We start from the raw sequence: 24,242 nt of genomic DNA on the forward strand, positions 1-24,242 counted from the left end.
TGCTTGGTTAATTCAGATTATGGCCTTTCTGAGGACCTGGGGACAGTAACTGTTGGTCTGAACCCTCAGCAGGGGGCTTTGCTATCTCGTTGAGCTGAAGTTTTGGTTAAGCTCTCCAGGAGCTGGGCTCCAAGGCCTGCTTTGCAAATCCAGCTCTTACTGCCCTGGCAAGTACCACGGGCCAGAAGCTGTGGGACGTTCCCTCCTCCTGCAAAGTAACATTAGTTCAGCTGATCCAGTGACGGCACCAGGGAGGAATTCTCTGCTGCATGTACTGAGAGTAGACAAAGAGGGTGCCTAATTTTCCCTTTGTGCAACCCAAATCCTGTGGGACTCATGCACATCCCTGTACTTTCTACGCTATACAAGGGAGCGTGTGTCCTCAGGATAACATGTTGTGTCTTGCTTACTCTGCTGATGAGACTGTGAGAGACATGCCAGAAGTGAATTAAATAGGTCTCCACTTAATTATATGTAATTCTCTTAATAGTCTATCTGCTGCTGTCCCTCGCTGGCATTACGAAAGGGTACAAGTCACCTCTGTAGCTTCCCTGCCCCAGCTCTTCCTGGGCTCCATCCCTCGCAGCTTCTGGATACCCCCGGCAGGGCATGGCCCCACCAGTGCTCCCGTCGAGGTTCGCATTAGGTCTCCTCCGCCTTTTCTGTTCACTCTTTGCGCCCTTGAGTGTGTAATAGGGAGACAGTTCTCCCTGCAGGGCCAGGAGCCCGGGCCAGGTACTGCAGAGGAGAGCGGTGCATTTGGGAAACAGCCGCCGGCACCTCTGCTCTGCCCCGGCGCTGCTCTGGGGCTCAGGGTCGCACCTCAGCCCCTTCCCCTCGCTGTGGGTCCCGGCAGAAGCCCAGCTCTGCTCGGGGCTCGCTGTAAAGTCTGGGCTTCGTGCTCAGCGCTGCCCGGGCCGGCGCCCCGCCGCCCACGTTTGCTGCAGCCTGGCTGTTGAGCAGAGGTGCCCCTTCCTCCTCCTCCTCCTCTCCTCCCCTGCCGGGGGAAGGTCTCCGAACGCCTTCATTCCGTACGTGCATGCGCTTAACCCCTTACTGCCCGTCCTGCAGCCCCCGTGCCCCGCAGCCCCGCGTTCCCCTGATGCCATCGGCTCCGCCACCCTGCTGCTGTAGAACAGATTGACTTCCACGCGTGGGGACGGCTCCAGCACGGGGCTGGTGTCACCCAGGCGCCCTGTCCGCTGCGAGCAGCCTTCGCGCCCGTCTCCTCTGCTCCCCGCGCTCCGGCTTGCTGACTTTCTTTTTTTTTTTTTCCTCCCAGGAGTAGCAGCGAAATGTCCCGTCCTGCCTATTTGGAAATGAGAACAAATTGCTCCCCCGCCTTACCTCGCCCATCGCATCCCATATATAGTCATATCTACGGTCAAATGGCAGGCGGCAGCGAATGGGAAGGCTGTGCCTCCCAAAAAAACCCGGGGGCAGCGAGACAGGGAAAGGGGTAGGGACGAAAGGAGGAGGGAGGGAGGGAGGGAAAAAAAAAAAAAGTCCTTTCCAAAAAAGTATTGGATGTCTTGAGGAATGCAGTCAGCCCCCTGGGAAAGTACATATCTGTGAGGCGCTCCCTGCCCGCCGCTTGCACTCGGCCGGCGCCCGTCCCGCACGGATCAACCCCGCCGCCCGGCAGCTCCGCTCCGCTCCCCCGGGGCCCTGCGTCCGGACTCGGGGCTGCTCCGCAACTTTCCAAGTTTTTCTCGAAGCAATTCGCGCGGGGACGCGCCCTAACCCACCGCCACCATGGATGCCATCAAGAAGAAGATGCAGATGCTGAAGCTGGACAAGGAGAACGCCTTGGACAGAGCCGAGCAAGCCGAAGCGGACAAGAAGGCAGCGGAGGAGAGAAGCAAGCAGGTCTGCACCGAGGGCCCGGACGCAGCCAGCGCCGGGGCGCAAATCTTTCCAGACTATTCTGTTCTTTTTTTCCCTCCTCCCCACTTTTTTTCCCCCTAGCCGTACCTTGTGTTCCACCCCCGCGCCCCTGCAGAACTGGTTAAACTTTCCCTAAGGCAGAGTTCAGCCTGGCAGCCGCTGGCTGGAGGTTCCCAGGGGCGCTGCAGGAGGTCCTTCCCCCGTTCCCACCATTCCAGCTGGGGAGCAGGGCCCTGGGACAGCTGCGTGGCCTCTGTGCCTTTGTCACAGGGGGTCGGCTTAGAGAGGCTGCCCAGAACACCTGGTTAGCACTGGACTGATGTGCGGCGGTTTGGCAAAGGACAGTTAAAGCTGTGTTTGCCTACTCCAGCATCATTCAGCAGATGTGTCCCATTCTAGCTGCCCTCCCGCCCTTCTCCAGACGCATACCCCACTTTTTTCTCCTTCTCCAACCCCCCTCCTTCACGCCTGGGGCTTTATTCGTTTCGGGGAGGAAGACAGATTGTTTGCACGTTTCTAGGAGATCCTGAAGGAGGAGGGGGAAATGGAGAGTGATTTGTAAATTAATTTCACAGTTTTCTAAGCCAAGGGAGAAACATATTTGTGCGTTATATTTCCTCTTGTGCACCTAGTTAGAGGATGACATTGTGCAATTGGAAAAGCAATTGCGTGTGACGGAGGATTCAAGGGACCAAGTGCTGGAGGAGCTACACAAGTCTGAGGACAGCCTCCTCTCCGCAGAGGAGAATGCTGCCAAGGTATCGTGCCCTTGCTGGAAGCAAAGAGGATCTAACTGTCTCTCCTTCTTTCTCTCTCTGTCTGTCTGTCCTTTTCTGTCTCTTCTGCACTCACACCTCTCCGTTTGCACGATCACACTGCCTGCTGCACCTTTTCCTGCCCGCCCTCCCCTCTCCACCGCTTTCCACCCATATCACAGCTGGAGGACGAGCTGGTGGCTCTACAAAAGAAGCTGAAGGCCACTGAGGATGAGCTGGACAAATACTCCGAGTCCCTTAAAGATGCACAGGAAAAGTTGGAACTGGCTGACAAAAAGGCCACAGATGTAAGTTACCCCCATCCCTTTCACCACAAGCCCGATAGAGAAACCACACTCCTTCTGCTCAGGACAGCCTGGACTCCTACTCAGCAGCACTACAAAGCTTTGCTGAAGGCAGGGTCCAGGCACCTCCTGGACAGGGAATTGGGAAACACAGCACTGCCTCCCTGCATGAGGTTTGCACACTCTCAGAGGTGTCTGATTGGGTTTCTGCTCACTTGACATGTGCTTTTCATGTGTACTTGCCTCTCTAGATGTGAAAGTAAAGAAATGGTGATTTATCTATTCAGGTGATGGGTAAAACTGCTCAGGCTGGAACAACACTGTCTTGATAGTAAAACAGAAGCAGAGAGTTAATAGTGAGTAGGTGCAGGAGAGGGAGATCCAGAAGAGCAAGGGCTGCTAGTTCTGTTTTCAAGAGAGCTGTTCCTAGGCATGCATGTGTTAGAACTGCTGCTAGATACTGGTTTGGCTCACTGGTCCCTGAGATAAAAGGTCCTCTCCTGCTTTGGTTTGGTTTTTTTTTTTTTTTTCCCTTGGAAGTCAGTGGAACTGCTTCACTTGTCAAAGTCCAGTCTTGTGTGACAGAAAATTGCCTGGAAGATGATACTTGTTAGTTTTGCAGTTCAGAGGACAGGGATCCTGGGAGCAAGCTGGGAGATATATATAGCTCAGCACTTTATATGGTAATAAGGCAAGAGCTTGTGCCTCTCCCATGCCCTCATCCCACCCACCTGTCTGTCCCTGACATGCATTTCATGGATCGCATGCATGGATCCATTAGAGTGTATTGTCTGTACAGTTAAGGTCCTGGTCTCTATTGCTGCTGTTGGACAATTCAATTATCCTTGAGTAAATCTCAGGTCTGAATTTCAGGATTAGATGAAACTACAGTATTTCCAAAGCTGTGACCCTCCTTTTCCTATAGCTCAGCTTTAAAAAGTCAACCTCAAAGCCATAGTGAAAAGGAGTTGCCACAAATGAAGCAAGCAAAGTATTTCAAGGGAAGGAAGGATACTTTCAGAAAAGGAAATTTTACAAACAACAACTCCGCATGAAAGACAACAGGTTTTTATCCTATTTTACTTTTAAAAGGAATGAAGGATAAAAAGAAAAGGCTTAGCTTCAGTATGGCAAGTAAGTCATATAGCTTTGAAAGAGAACCCAAGGACTTAACAAACAGAAGTGTTCAAAGGAACAGGGGAGAGGGGTCCGTGTATAATGTGGATCAGATGTCTGCTTTGTGCAGGGCTGCCATAGGAGAGGCAGCTTCCTAGCAGGACGTTTATTTAGCTTGTTCAAAGGAACTGCATATAGATCCAGGGGAGATATTCCTTATATGGAAAAGTATGCAGACTATTTGGAAATAGCTTGCCTAGGATGAAGGCAGCAGAAATGCTACTAGATTCCCGTTGTGAAACTAATGATCTTCCTAACTGATCCCCATGCCACCTTCTCTTGCTGGAAAACAGCATTTGGAAGCTAGTTGAGGGCAATTTTATTTGCAGTCTTCCCTCAGGTGGAGGGTGGGGCTTGTTTTCATCGAGGTAAATGTCTTATATATTTGTATGCATGGAGAATGTCTGACAATTTAGGAACTTATTTCTTTGTTTGGCAATGCAGTGTATATTTGGGGCATTGCAGTTGACCTGGTATTTGCCTTGTTAGTTTGGATAGTTCCAAGCCTTAGGAAAACGGCAGAGGCAGGGAGGGAGTGTCTCGCTGGGATGGACTCGCCTTACACTGGGACGAGAAAATCTCACCTGTCCGGTATGACTCATCTCCTCCCAAAAGCCAGGCACATCCCGGGAGCCACCCCACCCGAGAGGGGGCAGCTGCAGCCCCCTCTCCCCTCCCCGTGTCTCAGGAGCCAGGCCGGTGCAGCAGCATCTGGCGGGCTGCTCGATGGCATTTTATGACGCTCATAAAGGGGCGGTTTGCGGAGGGAAAGGTGGGTCTGGGTCCGGGCTACGGTCCTCCGGTCCACGGGACCTCGCGCGCTCTGCCGCTAGGCGGCGCTGCTGCCCCGGTACATCCACGGGGCACGGCCGCGCTCCCGGCAGGACCGGCCCGGCCCCAGCCACAACCGGCCCTACCCCGGTCGGACCGGGCCAGGGCCAGCCCATTGAGTGCCACGACCGGCCCATCCCGGTTGAGGACCAGCCCATCCTCAGGACGGCTGGACCATCCTCCGTCCCCGCCCCGGTGCCGGCAGCCCCGCCCCGGGGCGCTGCGGCGCGGGGGGACTTCCGGGGCTGCGGCGGGCGGCGGGAGGCGGCGCGGGCTGGGCGAGGTGCGGGCATGGCGGCGATGAGCTCGCTCGAGGCCGTGCGCAGGAAGATTCGCAGCCTGCAGGAGCAGGCGGACGCCGCTGAGGAGCGGGCGGGACGGCTGCAGCGGGAGGTGGACCAGGAGCGGGCGTTGCGGGAGGAGGTAGGGCCGCCCCTCGGGCCCGGGGCTTGGGGGCTTGGGTCTCGGGGCGCGGCTGCTGCGGCTGCCGGAGCCGGCGGAGTGGGAGGCCGCTTCCATCGCCGCCGTGTCGGACAAGATGGGTGTTACCTGCCGGGCCGGCCGCGGGGCCGCGTTCCCCGGCTCGGTAACCCGAGTGCTCCGTGGGCCGGGCCCAGGTGCGGTGCGCAGGGAGACAGCGCTGGGTGTGCTGGCCGACAGCAAAACCCCGAGCTGGAATGAGACTGGACTTAAGCGAGATGCTTGAGATGACTTGTTTTGTGTTAGGCTATGAGCAAGGTTTTACGAGGTTTTTCCACCTCACAATTCCTAGTTCTCTTATCCCATTCAGACGAGTTCATCTGTGGGGAGTCAGCATGGCGACTCTTGGGAAGTACGTAAGACTGAACCTGAGATGGGCCGTGGTACCTGGCAACACCCCGACAGTGTGAGCGTACAGCCCCAGCTGTACATCTCTAGTGTGTGCGTTCATCAAAGCTGCTCGCCAAGACGGGAAAGGAACAATAAGGCTTGATTTTAGGCAGAGGCAAGATCAGGTGTGAGCAGCATTGGCTTACGTAGTAGAGAGATGTAATTATGGGTGGCAATGCAAATAAAAAGCCCTGATAGGGTTTGTCTTATCACTGACCTTTGGGAGTTCCAGCAGCTGTAGTTTAATGCTTCCTGCTGTAAAATGTACAGTGTTCTTTGAGGCAGTTTCAGTGTCTTCAGTGGTTGCATAAAAACGAAGCAGAAGAACAAAGCTCTTGTGTTTATTACAATGGGAAAAAAAGGTGATTATTTGATTTCCTTATAAAATAGGCCTTTCTGCACATTCTGGGCAGTAAGTTCAAAGGAAGAGCCTCCTGATTACTTGCAGGTGATCTTCCTTATGGAACAAAATATGGCTACTTGTGCTTGTGTAACTATTGCATTCTTGCAGATCACTTGGCCTATCCGTTTTTTTACAGTGAAGAGCCATAAGTCATTTCATAAGAGTTTCTGTTTTTAAAAAACTCGTACTTGTTTTCTAAGCTTTATGGAGTAAAGCGTGCAAATATTGCTACTCTCAGTAACGTATATTATTCTGAGCAATATATTAAGGAATTTCTATTGAAAAGGGAAGATTTGCTGGTAACTTTTGTGGCAGAAGGAATAGTGCTGGAGGAGTGATTACAACCTTCTGGTGAAGTCTTCCCTTAAGAGTTCAGCTACATTGCAATAACGCTTAGGACCCTAAAGGTTAATGTTTGTCTCTTCTCTGGAGTCGGTTTATGTGGAATTCTGTAGAGTACGTTTACATGGTATTGAAGTTTTTGTGTGGAAGGCTCAGTACTGGGTTGAATAAAGGCTGAAAACTGAACTCCCAGGCACATGTAGACGTGTGCTTTTTCTGCAGTGCTGGCTACAGATGAGGGGTTTTATTGTTGCAGCTGTATTTCTGCATGCTTGAGGAGGGAAGCTTTGAGAGCACTGCAGCACTCCAGCTGAGGTGTGAATCTGCCCCTTCCCTCAGTGCAATGCCTGAGGTGTATGGCGTGTGACCAGCTGAGGTTGTTACAGGAGGGTTTTTTCTTCCTGTGCGACGTACACATACGCAAACAATGAAAAAACTACAGCTCTGGCCAAAACATAGCACAGCCTCCAGCTTTTGATTGTTAAACCAGATTGTTAAAAGTTTCAAGGCTGTGACTAGCAGCCATTCCCTTGAAAAGGAATCTTCTGGTTTGAATACGTACATCTCAAGGGGCTGTTGGTAGTTACTTTTTCAAAATGCATTTTTCTTCCTCCTTCTGGAACACAGAATCTCCCTTATAATAGTGATAATTAATACCCAGTGGTAACTTACCCATGTCATCACTCATTGTAAAAATATGTGGTGTGTAAGTGCCACGGCAGAAACGCAGGTTATGTTTGCATGGTAGCAGTGGGAGTGCCCCGAATATCACTGGGGTTTTTTCCTTCCTTGCCATATAAGGAGTGAAGTCCTGCTCTGCAGAAAAAATATCTGGGGCCATATAAGGCTGGTTGGTAAATTCTTAGTGAGTTACTGGAGCAGGAAGTGAAAACTTGAACTTTAGTCACCTTGTGTTTTTGAAGCACGTTTTATGCTCTTATCATGATGAGGAGTCTTGACATGATAATAATTAACTTGTAACATTACAAATTTCCCTAGGGTAGCCTTTATGAAAGGTCATTTTCTTTCTTAAATCTGAGAGTTCAAATTCTTACCATTTTAAAGTCAGAAGTCCAAACCCACACATTTGGAGTACTACTGCATGATTACATAGCTAAATGTTTTATATTTGGAATAATGTGGATCTCTAAAGATCATGTTTCTTCTCCTTCTGGTTCTGTGTGTTCACTGCCAATGCATATTAATGTTCAAAAATATAATTGCTTCCCTGCCTATGTGTTACTTTTAGTCATTCTAGCTGGACATGGTTAGTTTTATGTCAAAGGTTTTAAACCACGTTTTACTTGTCTGGCCTGTAAGTTATTCTTTCTTGTGTTAAGTACAGCAAAACCTTTGCTGTGGACAACTGTATCCAGCTACCTCTGGTTAAAGAAGAGAAAGTACCAAACTGATACTTTTGGTATCTACTTTTGCCAGAGGGTTGATTGTCCTCTCAGCTAGAAATCATTGGAAATTGGGATATAGCAAATATATATCATATATGTTAGTTTTCAGTACTAATCAAGTGTTATTCTCTGGAGTAATTAACTTTTTAGAATAGTTACCCTTTTATATATACTTTGTGCTTAATATAGTTTTGAAAGAAAATAAGTTTAATGATGAGGTTACCACCAAGAGGAGGCTGTTTTAGAACTTACCCTGCAAATTCAGCAAGTCTAGGTTTGAGGCTGTAATATGTAATAGCTTGTAATGATAAGAGGCAGATGAGTTGCAGGTGTTGTACAGAAGGTTAAGTAAACAGGTAATTCAAGAAAGGCAAATTTAGGGGAAGATTGAGAATGGAACTATGGGAGGAAAGAGAAAGAAAAGATGTTTTAAGGGATTGCTGCCTGTACCAGGACACCACCACCACTTGCTGGTGCCTTTTTTGTCAACTCTTGCACAGCTTGCCTGTAAACAAAACTTCTGGGTATTCAGGCACTTCTTAAATGTTCTCATACTCCCACTGTGTCAGCTGTCTCATTGCAAGTGCTGATCCAGGTGTGTTTTTACATGTTTACACTGAACCCTTCTTCTGGAACTCAAGGAATGTTGGGACAATTCTTACAAAATATGGTGAAAGGTCATAAATAAAGGCATTGGGGTAACAGAAGAATTGAGTAATTAGTTTGTGTTGATTTGATTAGAAAAAGGGATGGTCTGCAAATACAATAACAGAAAATATTTGGGTAATGGTGCATAATTCTTCCTGTGCTGTTCTTTCTAGTACAAATTGTACAGTCCTCGATGTGCTTCATTGAAAGCAAGCATTAACCACTTTTTTCCTTTGTTATGCAATAACCTCACAATTCAATCGTGTACATCTCTGTGTATGGACTTTTTAGTGGCTGAAGTCAGAAATTACAGAAGTGCTGTTAAATGGCACTAGCAGGTAATGGGGTACCCTTTTACAAGGGAAGATGAGTGCCTTACTATGAATTAATTTCTGTTCTTCCTGTGCTTAGGCTGAGAGTGAAGTGGCTTCTCTGAACAGACGCATCCAGCTGGTTGAGGAAGAGTTGGATCGGGCTCAGGAGCGCTTGGCCACTGCCCTGCAGAAGCTGGAGGAGGCTGAGAAGGCTGCAGATGAGAGCGAAAGGTGGGGGGAGCCACACCTGAATGGATTGCTACCCTTATGACAAAGATTATAATTGCTAGGGTGTGGGTTAGGGAAATAAATTAAACCACTCCTAGGTCTCTGAACATGTGCAATCTGCTCTTTTCATACATGGACTTCAGTTACAGCTTGTCTGTAGAAATGTCCAAAATATCTCAGCTTGGATTCTTGTCCAGTTGTGAAGATGAGATTGAAGTGTGGTAGGTCTTTTGCTGTATCATGCCACATCCTGGGAAAACTGCTTAGCCCAGCCCAGACTTCTCTTATTGGATGACAACTCCCTGTAATACTCTGGTGCTGTTGTGTGATTCTTGCTTTCGTTGTGGGTGGCAAATCTCACCTGGAGAATAGCAAAATGCTGGGAGAGGCTTTGGTTCTCCTGTTGGCAAGATTGGTATGTGAAAGTGAGCAAAGAAAAGAGACTGATAATTCCTTCAGATTTCCAGAAGTCCGTAATGTAAGTTAGGAACTCAAGATTTATGACGTTGGATGATCTTCTCTCTTCTTCCATTTGTATTTTATACCTGTGATAGAACTTTTTATTGTGAAAGAAACCCACACATTCTGTATGTCCTTGCAGTCTGTTGAAAAGAAATGTGCCAGAGACTCAGTGTGTGTTTGGAAACATTTAAGGTAATTTTGGGTCAGACATGTGCAACACACAGTGTTTCTTGTTATAAAGGATTTAAATTTTGCTTTTAGAGAGCACAGAGAGCTTCTAGGGCTCTGACATTGCAAAACCCAGGGGAGTCTGGCCCATAGACATCATTCTTGTCAGTCCTGCAAGGTTTGTAATACGCTGTTGATGAGTGTAAGAGCACAGATGTTTTCAATCTTGTTAGGTCTTTAGAAGCAACACCCTTTGTTTACCTTTCTATGAGTTTTTCCTATAGCTAAACTACAGAAAGAGCTAAACAAATCACGCTTTTTCTTCCTTCCTAAGACATGTTTTGTTCCTTGAACTCCTGAAATGTGAGTGCATGGGACTAAATCTGTGGTGTGAAGACTCAATGTCTGATGTGCTTCCTTCACCTGAATACAACTGTCTGAAAATCACATACCACAGGTAGTAGGGCTGGAGATAAACTGGCAAGCCCCGAACCTTGCATTTCCTGTTTTTCACGTTTTTCAGAGGAATGAAGGTCATTGAAAATAGAGCCCAGAAGGATGAAGAGAAGATGGAAATCCAGGAGATCCAGCTTAAAGAGGCTAAGCACATTGCTGAAGAGGCTGACCGCAAGTATGAAGAGGTCAGTTCTTGAATGCAGGTCATCTCTTTCTAAAGCCCATTAGGCTGTGCCTGTAATTCTTGTTTCTTTCTTTTGCCTTCTAAGTTCAAAAGATCACAGGCACCTCTCTTCACAGCTGTGGAAGGAAAATCAGGCACTCAGATGCCTCAAGGGACAAGGTGGCAGGAGATCTGTGCTTAGATCTTTCACTAAAATGTTTGAGAGTATTCCCTAAGCTCTTAGGGAGAGAAATACTTCCCAGTTACCTTTTGGTAAATGAAGGGGATGTCTTGAAAAATATCAGATAACTCTCTCAAATGAATAATAAAGATATCACATAATCAAAACTCATGTGTTGACCAAAAAATGAAGAGGTCTGGCCCCCTGTTTTGTAGGTTCTAGAAACAGGTGACAACATAATATAGTTTATATAGTGTAAAACAACATAATAAATGTAGTGCAGCAACATAATATCCCTGATTGTCCCTTGCCTGTCCTTGTAGGTGGCTCGTAAGCTGGTGATCATTGAGAGTGACCTGGAGCGCGCTGAGGAGCGTGCTGAACTATCAGAAAGGTAAGTGTGGAACTGCCCTGAGATGGATGTGAGGTGCTAGAATAGAACTGTAACTGCATGAAACGTTGGCAGCACACTGTATGTTCAGCTCAAAGCTATGTTTTGCTCATTTACTGTAATCGTTGAAATAAATGGTCAGTGCCAAAGTAAATGTGTTGCTCTGTGTGTGCGCGTGTGTTTTGTCACTGCATGCTGTACCTGCACACTGATTTTGTGAATGGCTTTTGTGCATTTCATGTGTTCACTAACAGCCAAGTCCGACAGCTGGAAGAACAGTTAAGAATAATGGATCAAACCTTGAAAGCATTAATGGCTGCAGAGGATAAGGTACTGATACTAATAGACAGTTTTTAGGTTTAACTGCAACCCAAGTCTTTCAGCTTCCATAGCCAGTTAACTCACTCAGTAGTAGCAAATAAGTCCTTGCTATGCTCCTTACTCTCTTTGCATCTTGCTTTGGTGGTTTTCTTTGGTCTCTTTTTTATTTTATTTTATTGATTTTTATCTTTAAAACTGATCTTCTCTGCAGCCAAAAGAAGCTGAACTGTCTCACGTGTAAAAGTAAATGTTTCTGTGTAAGCCAAGAGCTGTAGATAAATTTGTCTGGTCATTGTCTTAATGTGCACTTGAACTGGTATTTGGCATCACAAAGCGTTGCTTTCAATCTCTGATGGATCAGCTGCTTTTGAGGCCATTCTTTTGCCCTATAATTGGTTTCATTTTTCTCTATCTTTTCCCCCTATTTTCTCCTGTTTCTTTTGCTTGACTGAATCTTCCATCCTCCCCTTTCCTGCCTTCCCTCCAAAATAACAGCAAATGTGCTGAGCTTGAAGAGGAGTTGAAAACTGTGACCAACAACCTGAAGTCGCTGGAGGCTCAGGCTGAGAAGGTAGGCTAGAGACTTATGTGAGAATGTGTCCCTTTCACTGTCATCTGGCCTGTGGGGTTTTCTTTGTATGCTGATCACTTCACAGCATGTCTTCAGGGCTGTTGTCAATAGAGGCATTTGGATTTACTGCTCAATTCGTATTTGGCTCCTACTGGACTATACCATATCTTGTAGTTCCAGATAGGTCAGTATTATTTGGCCACACGTTCTGTTGAGTACTCTGACAGGATTAAGTGTTAATTATAGACTGTCCTTTAAAATGGCATTGTGTACTAATATTAAATTTCCCCAAAAGACATTCCTCTTTAAAACTGTAGTTCTGATTTCTTCTCAAAGTTCCCACCATATTGCACTGGAATGTAACTCAAGGGAAATTTGACTCTATTAAACTGTATTACCACAGCCTTCCAAGTGGAATTAATTCTGTTTTACCTATAACAATTTCTTGTGTACAGATAATCTCTTACAAGAGTTTCCAATGTGGGGCATTTTGGTATATTTAGAATACCCATCTAATACCAGTGATCCTCTTTCTAATTACAGTACTCACAGAAAGAAGACAAGTATGAAGAGGAGATTAAAGTTCTGACTGACAAACTGAAGGAGGTAAAATTAGAGCTGTTCTTTGCAACATATCTTCCAACGCACCTTTGATTCTTTTAGTATAAACATTAGTTTGGTACTGTTGAGGATGAACGTACCATTTTGGAAACAGTTTAATGTTAAATATCTCCCTAGAAATCAGTTTATATTAGCCTTATTATTTGCCTCCTCTCACAGTACTTTTTCATCTGAGTTATTTCTCCTCTACTCCTGAGTACTGTGTATGTGTTTCCTAAAGTAGTTTGTGTTTGTCCTGACTGCAGGCTGAGACCCGTGCTGAGTTTGCTGAGAGGTCAGTAACCAAGCTGGAGAAGAGCATTGATGACCTAGAAGGTATGGAGGTTGTTTCTCTACTTACTGTGGAAGTACATCTCTTATTCTCTTGTGTGGGGTTTTTTGTTGATATTTTTTTTAATACCCAATTCTACTGGGCTGACTTGTCCTGCTTATAGAAATGGGTCTGCCTAAAGAGTAGATAAAATATTTTTCCAAATGAAATGTATAGATAACTTACGTGCTTCAGGTGAACCGTGTTTTGCTCTTGCCTGTGACTTTTTTCTCTTATATTCTCAAGACTCCTTCCACTGTTTTGCTTTATACTCTTCTATTTGGAAATATAGCAGTGTTACAGGGTAAATGATCAGGTGAGAAGTGTTGTTATCATCTTAGTAAAAAGCTGATGAGGCATATTGTATTATGTTTGCAATAGTTAGGAATGTAGCAAGCTAACCTAATTTATTGCAGTGATAAGTGTGGGTCACGGCAGGCATTTTGTGGCATAGACCAGTCGTTGGGTTTTGATAAAGCTAATAGATTGTATACATAATCAGAAAGGACAGCTTATTTAACTTCACAGGGTTTGTTTCTAAGGTTTTGATTAATCTATCAGAACTACGGCAGAGCAGTAGAATGTGCTTTCTGCCTCTGGAAAAAATAATTCAGTAGGACTTTGTAATTTGAAGTTTTATGGAGTTTGCTGTTTAGATGCATTACACTAAGTGTAGGATTTGAAGAAGCTAAATTGCGTGGTGTGGCCAGTGGATTCTGCATGAAGGCAATGAAATGCCTAAGTAGCTGCTGAAAATGAGCAGCAGCTTGAAAAATGAGCCCTGACTTGGGAAGGAAGTAGAGAAGAAAAATAAGTGTTTAGAAGGAACAAAAAATTGCTGTAAGAAGCTGAGTTTGGCATCACACAAACCAGAGTGCTTTTAAAGAAAAGTGGTAGAAAATGGTAATACCCTCCTTCATCCCCGTTTTTTGGATCTTTTCTCCCTAGCTCTTGTGTCTGCTCTTAATTAAAACAAAAACAAAAAACATTAAAACAAAAATCCAGGGCAGAAACATGGATTTTTGCTTCTTTTGTACTCGTCTTGGTTTTCTGTAATCACAGGTTGCCCCATTGGCAGCGCAGTTAATGAACTTGTTGCATAGAACTGTTCAACATTTTCTTTCTTTTATTCTTCTCTAACTTGGTTTCATTTTGTCTGTCACAACACTTCTTTCTGTGCACTCTTCCCACTTCCTACGGCTTCTGGATGGTATCCCCATGCCACCACCTTCACCTTCCATCCCATGATCCTGCTCCATTTCCTTGCACACCTCTGCCTTCCCTGGGGGACCATTAGATGAGCTCTATGCTCAGAAACTGAAGTACAAAGCCATCAGTGAGGAGCTGGACCACGCTCTCAATGATATGACTTCCATGTAAATGTCTTCCCAGCTTGTGCCCACCCCTGCTTCCCTGCCCTCACTGATTGCGCAGTACCGGCCTTGTGAAATGATGCTCCCTGTGTAGTGGGAGATGCTTTCCTTTAGAGAGAATAGGTGTACAAAATACCATGAACACTTGCTTTACCCTGGCAAAGTGTGGGTGAGTGTTGTGCCAAGCCTGGTAAATACTCATGGTGATTTTGTAAAGCTTGTGGTTACTCTTTGATTCTGCGTCTGCAATCCTTGTGTCTTGTGGTTGCCCTTTGTTTGTAGCTCTGTGTTTATCCTTTCAGTTCACCTCTGTTCAAACATTGTCTACCAGGCCCATCATGTTCTTTTTACCAAAGAAAATTGCTGCGGTACATGTTGCATTTAAGGGTGTATTCCTTTGCCTGCTGTCAGTGTTTGCTCTGGCAAAGTTCCTGCAAAGATTTCAGAGAAATTTAGATTTAGCTGTGTTCTCTGTTAATGACAGTAGAAAGTGTTTATCTAAATTTCCATAACTGCTCTGAAAATTTCAGCTGTTACTAGCTGAATCACATGTGGAAATGGATTTCAAATACCTTGTCATTAAAACCCATAAAGGGAATGATTGAATTGTAGGTTGCTTCTGCGTATTTTCTGAATAGCAGTAGTAATTTTATTTGCATACACTAAAAGTGTGGTAATACCAACTTTAGTCATAAAGAGAAAAATAAAGAGTGGCAGGAAAGTAGGAGAGTCAGCAGCTGTAAGGTGACTCATCAGTACAGTGTTTGACACAAACTGACTCTTGTTGCACGGACTCTGAACAGAGGTCAGCTGTGCTACCTCCACCTTCCCATGCATGAACACTGCAGCTGACACGGGAGAGGGGAAGAGCTGTGGCTCTCGAGTGCTTAGGATGTGCAATGTTTAATCCCAGCTTTCCCTTTTGGAAGCCCAGGCATGCTTTCAATGAGTTTGTTTAGAGCTTGAAACCATATTTTAAATGGTTTTTTCCTTCATGTTTTTTTTGTCCCCGTGTCTGTTTGTTACTTTCCTCCTTCTCTCTTACCAACATTTTAGTAGAGGTCCTAATATTGCCTGCTTTGTATGCTTTGATTTTTTCTTTTTAAATACCTTCCCAACATGTGATTTTGCTCAGTGGCTTATCAAGCAAATGGATTTCTTTTTTCCTCCTCTGTATACAGAGATTACAATATTTCTTCAATTTGGGATATTTCTAAGTGGAAAACAGACTTAAAATTGTACTCTACTGGTACATGAGGACATGACTCTATCATTCCAGTCCCAGCATGGTGTGCTGTTTCTCTAGCATAGTCATCTCAGCATGCTGGGCTCTGCTGTGCCATTGCTGCTTTTTTGGAAGTCTTTACTGCATCTTTTTTCATTTTCTACCTTATCTCACTTTTTCTTTTCATGCAGATAAATTTCTTTGCTTCAGTTCTCCAAAGACACCTTCATCGGGTTGGATAAAACATCTTTCCAAGCTTTGGATGTTTCATGGGTTCATTGTCCTGTCTTCTAGCTTAGTTGACTCTTCCTCTATCACCTGTCTCAGAACATGCTCTGTTTGTGCTCTGCTGTACAGAAACTACATTTCTCAATGTAAAATAAATATCCCAGCTGTATCCCTTTTGCTATTCCTTTGCCTTTTATTTATTTAAATAACTATTTACGTTATTAATAAAATTTGCGCTTTTATGCCATTAGGGATTTTCTTTTTTGGTGTTTTCATTTTTTTTTAGCTGAAAACACTTTTGCCTGAATGTTGACAATGCCAAGCCAGTGAGTGCAATGTGTGGGCTGGTGCTAAAACTGACGAGTTATTATTTTAGTTTTTCTCAAACTCTGCTGCAGATAAAATGAAAAATAGATGTAATAGGAATTTTTCCAGCTGTTATTATTAGGACAAAATTTGCAATGACACTACTTCCTTGGGGTCACTTGGTCGTGGGAGCATGGCTGAGAGAGCAGTTACATCCTTGATATGACCAGATTTTTCACTTTAAAGCCTGATCTAGCTTTTCCTAGCTTTATGCTGAAGATTTCTTATCTTTATCTAAATGTTTGTTCATTAACTTATATATTTGAGACCGATTTAAAGAGACAGTATCAAAAACTCTATAACTTTTTCACCCAAAAATAATCCTTGAAATGTCTTGCAGAAAGTTTTTTTCCTCTTTCACACCTCAATTATTCAGCAGAGATGATGCTTGCTAACATTTTGGGGTTTTTACAATATGTTTTTCTTGAGTGGCATGATAGGATTGGAAGTTCATTGGGGAGATTTTGGTAGCTTTCCATGTTGCACTTGTGCTTAGTTCAGATTTGTGAGTTTGAATTGCAGGCTCATGAGAGATGTTTCAAAGCTGGAGTAGGAAAATTTTCATGATTATACTATTAATTAAATTATTCTGCTGCAAAGTGGAACATCATGGATTTCATGTTTCAGCTGATATGTCACTGTCTAATTAAGAATGAAGCATTAAATAGTGACATTGTGTGCTTTTTTGTATTGCTATTTGCAACTAGGGAGTTTACTGCCTTATTTTAACTTCGTTTACATCACAGTGAAAGAAATTATTTTCCAGTTCACGTGAAAGTGAAAACCAGGTTGATTTCTGGTGATGTTGTAACTCTATATGTTGCTAAAGTTCCTAAATCACCAAAGCTAAATAAATTCATTATACCATAGCTGAATTGTAGTTTTTAACTTGTAGAATAATGTAAATGTCTCTTTCTTATTCAGTTTCAAGATTATTCAACAGTGCAGTCTAAACTAGATTTTCTCCCCTCCTCAAAACTTGTTTTCCAAATAAGGCTTGCAAATGGATGCATTCTTCTTCCTGGCCTGCCATCCTTGGATAATTTTGGCAAATCCCAGTTTTCTGTCTACGACACATCCTAATGTTGCTGGCTGGGGGATATATAACCCAAATACAGGATATATATATCAGCAATCACAGATATTGAACTTTATTATTTGCACTAACTTACTGTATGCCAGTTGAAGAGTAGTACATGGCTATGTGTGAGGTGTAACCAAATAGAATGGGATATATAAAAGTTAACCAAATATAATGGGATGAGCATTTGTAAAATGACTGAGGCTACCAAATTCACAAATGCTGGAGTTAAGGGGAATGTGGTCAGCTGTAACTTGTCATCTGTGCCAGAGTAAAATATGCCACAGCAACTCCAGCTTCTTAATCTGTTGTGTTTTGGTTCATTGTTTTAGCAGAGTTTTTTGTCCACTCAATTCCTTGCAATACTGGTGTGTCTTAAGAAAAGTAAACAAAGCAAAATCTACTGTAGGAACCTGTCATTTTTTTAAGATACTGATTTTAAACATCACTATTAAAATTTTGCCTTTTGTATGAGTCATACATGATGAGGTGAAGGATGAACAGATTGCTGACCAGAGTACTGGAAATGGGCAGTGCAATGTAGATCCCCAGGTAGCTCCATGCAGAATTCCTGGCTGGTTCTGCTGCACTGATTTTCACTCCAGGAAGCTGTTGTGGTTCCCTGCTCCAGTGCAGTTGAGCACTCTTGTCAGTTGTAGTGTTGTACCTGCCATGTCTGGCTCTTTTTGTGCCTGAGACTTCTTCCCAGGAATGCAGGGCTGGCTCTGGGCTCTGCTGAGCAGAGGCTGAGCTTTGCTGGTTCTGCACAGAGCCAGAACTCCCTGCTCTGCTGCTGGGACTCTGCCTCTGGAGCAGGTGGACACGCAGCCCATGGGGAATCAAGGGCTCCCTGTACACTTGGGAAGTGCTGTCCCTGCTTTACTGGGGGATTGAGTTGTTTTGGAAGTTGAGAAATACTGTAAATCTCTGCCTCAGTCAGAGAGGAGATTTCTGTGATGATGGTAAGCATAAGTTCACAATTCATTTTGGAGTAACAACTATGTACACTTTGTCAGACAAAGTAAAGTTATAGTTACCCTAAGGTTTTGATGGTTTTTCCACATATATGTGACATTATCATGATGAGAGGGACAAGATCCATTTGTTGCTGATGCAGGATCAGAGCTGAGAAAAATGCCCTGGCTTTACTGAGCTGCCTGTGGGAGTCTGGGCTAGGGAGGAAGCTGGGAGGAGTTGCTCACCACACAAGCATGTCCTGCAGACCAGCTCACTGCACGGCTTTGCCTTGTCCAGTGCCTGCAGGGGAAGAGGATTCCTGTGGAAGCTGTTAGGCAGCTCGTGGAAAAGAGTCAGAAACAGTCATTTCCTGTAGGGGAATAATCTGGGCTCAAGAGGTCAGGAGTGCAGTCAGGCTATTGAGAAGAACATGGACAATTTGAGAACACAAGATAGTCAAAAGCCATTGTGGAACATTTTTTTCACTCTCAGAGCAACTCTCACTAAATGTGCTGTCACGACATGGCTGTGGCTGTTCTGTTTCAACATGAATCGTCCTCTTTGTTTGTTGTTTTTGAGCAAGGTGTTCATCCTTCCTTTTTATTTTCACCAAATGTGAGTCTGTTTTCTTACAAAGTAAAGCTTGGCAATTTAAAGGTATCAAAATGTGTTGATTCCAGTAACATAAGTATATTTTCTTATCAAAAATAACGTTTCAGCCCATCAGATTTCCTAGGGAAGGAGTATGGGCTGAGTCAGGCCTGGTGGTAGTTGCCTGTTAGCATCTCTTCTGCTGTTACTTGTGCTGGCTGTGGTGCAATCCCTTTCTCTCTCCTGGCAGATGAGGTTCCACCACACCTTAAATAGTTGCAAAGAAAAATGGCACCCATAAAACCTTTCACACGCTGTACAGAAGACTAAAGCACGACTTAGTACTTTTAAGAATGTAGTTGCAGTTCTTCCATTTCTATTCCAGTTTGTGTCTCACAGCTGTTCCCCACAACAGGATTCTTAGCCAGTTCTTCATTTGGTACAATAGCTGTTCCTTGGAGTAGCTATTTAATTACTAGAGTTCTAGAAACAGAGGTAAAATGTTTCTCTCTATGTTACTGAACTGTCTGTCATGTGACCAGTTTCTTTATTAACTCTTATTTAACTGTTTTCTCTGTCTAATCTGTCTTCATTCTGCCTCTTTTTTCCCTTCTAACCTGCTTGCTGCCTGTACAGACCAACTCTACCAGCAACTTGAGCAAAACAGTCGCCTAACTAATGAACTAAAGCTGGCATTGAATGAGGATTAAACTTTAGTGTGACTATATTGTTAACTTGTTTGAAAACACCTTCTTCCAAATTTCCTTTAAGAATGAATCAGTAAATGTAGAAAAAAGCAAGAAGCTTAGAAATTGATGTGGGTTTTTTTTTTTTTAGCTGTTGATTCTGTGGTAAATTAATGAAAGAAATTCTCAGTTTCTCTTGGGAAAATATGGAAATGCTTCTTTTGGATGAGGCTTTTCTTGTGTGTCTGCACACCTGTTTTGGAGGAGCACTAAGCTCTTCTGCTGTGCAGTAGCTTCTTTCCACTTAAGTAAAGAGCTACAGCTTTTTGCTAACAGTATCAAAAAAGTAACAAGCCTGCCTTGCAGAAAGGCACTCACTTTATGCAGCAACATAAATTTGCCCTAAGATTTTTACCACAGCGAGAGAGGAATATTCACTAGAATTCATATTTCTGTATTTCAAAACCGACTTAAAGGATACTTACAGCTGTTTTGTCTGGAGACTTTGATGTGATAATTTATTTTGCCTTACTGTGAATTTGGCTTGTATTTGACACTAAAAAAAAAAAAAAAAAAAAAAAAAAGAATGGAAGCTCCATCTGACAATTCCCAATCAGTTTAAAGGTATGCTTGCATAGTATGAAGTTATTATTACTGGATCCCAGTGGGATGCACCACCAGAAGGTTATGCTCACTTATTGTATCAACTCTGTGTGTTAAGTGATTGTCCTATAAAAGTGTGCATGCAACATAAGGCTACTAACTTCAAGTTTATTTATTTTCAAGAAAAAATAAATTTCTTAAAGATCACTTCACTGAAAACCATAATAGTTTTAAATTTTTTGTTCTTTGTGGTTTTGAATTCTGTGAAACTTTTAATGTGCATCTGCAAAGAACTTACTTTATTGCCTATTAAAAAAAAAAAAAAGAAAAAAAAATCACTTATTATCTCACATACCTATAAGCAAAGAGTTTCCAGAGCATTGTTGGCAGTGCATTTTCTTAACAAATGCAGCTGTAAACAGTTCTAAACTTGCAATACTTGCTGTTTGTTTTATTAATTTGAAATTCTCTCTGGTTGTGTTATCTGGAAACATTGGTATTTATGAGCATGCACATTTCTTAACTTTCTAAACCCTCTGAGAGAAATGATGATTGCATGCCTTCATGTTCTGAGAATCAGTGCCTCCAAAGAACTGCTATTCATGTTTTAATTTTCTAATCCCACAACAGAGAAAGTGGCGCATGCCAAAGAAGAAAACCTTAGTATGCATCAGATGCTGGATCAAACTTTACTGGAGTTAAACAACATGTGAAAACCTTCTTAGCGTCAACCACACTATTTGTTTTATTATTTTTACACCTGCTTGCCGTGAAGCCCCAAAAACCATGTCTTTTATTTTTAGTTTCACCACAGTCACAAGAACATCTGCTAAATTACCAAGCAGGGGTCAGGGAAACACCAAAATGGGCAAGCCATATGCGGGTTAAGCAACATTACATTATGGTTTAAACGTGCCATTTCCCAACAAAAATGTTACCTACACTTTGTAGAGAGTTCAGCAATTGGATATGTTTAGTCTTTGAAGAATCCTGGCCGTGGCAGAAAGTGTCCCACCTCAAGTGCCAACTACAGTTTTTACACAAGAAGAATGATTTTTGTGTTCAAGAGAGATCAGGTGGAAATGGTGCTATTTTCAACAAAAGGTTCTACTTGAAGTCTTTTGTTTGATATCAGACAAGTCAGGAGTAGTCCAGCACAGTAATTTATTTTTATCAGACCTTGACTGATCTGTGAGAATTTGGACTTTCTGTGCCTTCTAATTCAGTAAAATGAAGATACATAAGCAATGGAGACAAGTGAAGGCTCTTGAAGGTTTTAAAGGTTTTAAATTGTATTCTTGCAACTCAATACAGAAGTGTAGGTCAGCATTTCACCTTGAGTTTTCATTCGATTGTATTTTTCATGTTGAAATGAAAGATTCAATAAATTCAGGACAAAACATTAATTTGGAAGAGATTGTGTTAAAATGTATTTTATTTGTGGGGACTTGGGGTAGGGGAGGAATTTTTAAACTGATATTTGCCTCACTTTTTTCACACTTTCTTTGAGCAGTCTTAAAAGTATACCTGTATGTAAACATTGTATAATTATATGAAATAAAATGCACATTTTAGGACATTTTTTAAATTTTGTTCTCCTGTGGTTTGTTTTTCATCACATTGATTTCCTGTGCCTCCCTTTGTGAACTCTGCATGTGTGCAGTGTCTCTCATTGTGTGAAACACTGTTAACACACTGCTCTCAGTCTTTTCTGTGTTGTTAGACCAACGTACAGAAATGTGTTTTGGAGAGCTGTGGGTCTGTAGCTGCTCAGAGGGGCCCCTTGAGGGCCATATTGCAGGAGCCTGTCGCTGTCCCTTGGCTGCTTGCCCAGGTGTGTGTGCAGGATGCAATGACCCCCTAGGAGGTGACAGAACTTTCCAGAATTACTCCTCACTGACCAAAATTATTTTGGTAAGACCTTTGCAGAAGTCCCATAGACCTCTTTGGGAAATGAGTCCTGAAGGCCGTGCTCTTGGAAACACCAGCATTTATTTGTATATATTACCTGATAATATGTGCTAATTTACTTCAATACAGTGATAAACCTTCAAAAATCACATGTCATGTTCATAAGAGATGCTTTCACTCAACCTTCCACTACTGGTTGCTAATTTCTACATATGTAGTGTCTTTATTTGAATTGTGAGGTATGTCAGTGGATAGCTTCAGGATTTGAAAAATAATTTTTATTCCTTCTTTTTCTGTAGTATATTGCTGAAAGCTGATGCTGTCCACCCCTCTAGCAGCAAGGAGCTTGATAGGAGACAGGCACAGATAAACCTTCCAGATCACCTAAGAATTTCCATTAGTGGACCCTTAGCAAGCAACTGGAAACAGATAACTTTATCAGCCACTGGTGTAAGCAGGTAAAGGGGTAAAGTAATGCACAATAATTTCAGCTTAAGTGGGAGTCAGAGAGGGAACATGAGCTGGTACGAGTCTGGCTTTTTTTGATTGTGTTTTAAAGGGAGGAACTTGGTAACATTACAAGCTTTTGTGTGATTTATTAGCTGCTGCCAAGTCATCCTAAATGGAAAGGATTAAATCCTTGGCTTCATGTTTCTTTTGTGTTTTTGTGAAGTAAAATACATGTTACAAGGCTCCTGCAAGGCCTTAGCTTGTACTGGAGACTGACAGATAAAATTGCAACCACAGTGCAGAGGTAAGTTACTCTAATCTCCTGCTCCTTCCTTGCTTAGCACAAGGATGAAGTGTCAGGTAGTTGAGCTCTAGGAGTTCAAGTCCCCATGCATGTGTGGCTTCCACTGGAATCAGGAAGGCTTCCCATCACAAAGTACTGTGCTGGGAATTGTTTGTAGAGTAGGGCCCAAAGGCCACCCAGAGAGTTGGAGGCTGTGCAGGAGTAGAACAGAGGAGCTCTTGGCACTGGGCTACGAGTCTTACACAGCTGAGTGTGCTGCCAGCTCCACTGGATTGCTGTTACGTGTGCTTGAGTCCTAAACAATGTGTCTGAATGAGGTCAGACCCTTTGTTTGCTGCTTAAAATTGCTTTTCAGGAGACCACGAACTGCTTTGTGGTTTGGGGAATCTGAGTTCAGCTCTCACTGTGTAAGGGTATGAGAAGGCTGTGGTTTTCATATCTCTTAATGGTATGTCACCATTAATAGAGCAAGCATGTGCCAGTCAGGAGATAAGAATTAATCTGAAAAAATTCTGTTTGCAGAGTAGACTTCCCCAAAGTGCATTGTTGCAGATGAATCCATAAAGCTTTGTAATAGGTAAATAAAAGTTTTCCAGTTTCAAGGAGAGCTGAATGGAGCAGTGAACATGATGATGATGAATCACACCAAGTGGCTTTTTTGCCAACTAGCAACAGACACATAAATACACATAAGGGCGTATTTGCTGGAGCAGGAAAATTGTTTTTACCATGTCTCATAAGCCACTACACCTCGTGGGTTCTTCAGATGCACAGTGTCTAATCAAACTAAACTCAATGAAGCTACAGAGCACTGGCTTGTAAAAACTAAGTTGAGCCCAAATTTAACCCCATTCTAGTAAATTTGCAGCTACTTTACTATTTTAACTAAAAATTTGTTAAATCACAGAATCCTGCGTTGTTCAGCGTTCCTCAAGATGTCTGTCCTGGTTTGGAGAATTACTCACCCTTTCTTTTAATGAAAAAACACATTTGGCAGTTTAAAATATATCCTAATTGTGCAGCCATGCTCTGTAATTGTCTGGTTTGGTTTTTGAGCTGACCTCTCTCAATGAAATTAATAGTTCTGAGAGCACTACAACTGGCAAAACCTGCCTTCTTGGAGATTCCTGTCTCATGGCTGGCTGTAAACTTGGAATGAATTATTTTCCAGGTATGGAGACATTTGTGTTGTCTCCTGCTCCCTCTTGGGATTTCTCTGATATGAAATAATACACAAGGCATGCTGCAGGGTGTACTTTCCTTCCATTATGACCTTCAGAGGCATATTCTGTCGTAATGGTTCCTTATGTTCACAAAACTTGCAGAAATGTGTTTTATCTTTCAGAGTTCTGTGTGGTCAATCAGTTCAATCAAGAGTTATTGAACGGGTGAGAGATAAGGAAGAAAAGGAACGTAGATTAGGAAACAAGGCTAAAACAGTAGGCAGCACCTACAGAGCACTGCGCTCAGCTCTGCATCTGTAGAGTATTATGTGTATTAAATGCTACTCAAAATCTGAGTTGTCAAACTTCACTGTATTGTTAATATAGGAATGTCTATTACACTGGGCTGCCTACGACTGCTGTCATGTTTGTTAGTGGCAGCAAAAGAAGAAAGTGATTAGCCAACTAAATTTTAAAACTGGGGAAGGAAATACT

The 24,242-nt window shown here is 43.3% G+C and overlaps 1 protein-coding gene across 1 annotated transcript; it reads left to right on the top strand.

Annotated features, from left to right (window-relative positions):
- Positions 1-1,588: 1,588 nt before the first annotated feature.
- TPM1 (tropomyosin 1) lies at positions 1,589-21,507 on the top strand. The gene is given in 10 exon segments (XM_066328591.1): positions 1,589-1,869; positions 2,520-2,706; positions 2,709-2,950; positions 9,035-9,168; positions 10,319-10,436; positions 10,919-10,989; positions 11,803-11,878; positions 12,422-12,484; positions 12,745-12,814; positions 20,550-21,507. Coding segments are annotated over 10 exon segments (1,158 nt in total). The 5' UTR covers positions 1,589-1,755; the 3' UTR covers positions 20,633-21,507.
- Positions 21,508-24,242: the final 2,735 nt, after the last annotated feature.

Source organism: Sylvia atricapilla, chromosome 13, assembly GCF_009819655.1.
Source record: "Sylvia atricapilla isolate bSylAtr1 chromosome 13, bSylAtr1.pri, whole genome shotgun sequence".
Taxonomy (NCBI): Eukaryota; Metazoa; Chordata; class Aves; order Passeriformes; family Sylviidae; genus Sylvia; species Sylvia atricapilla.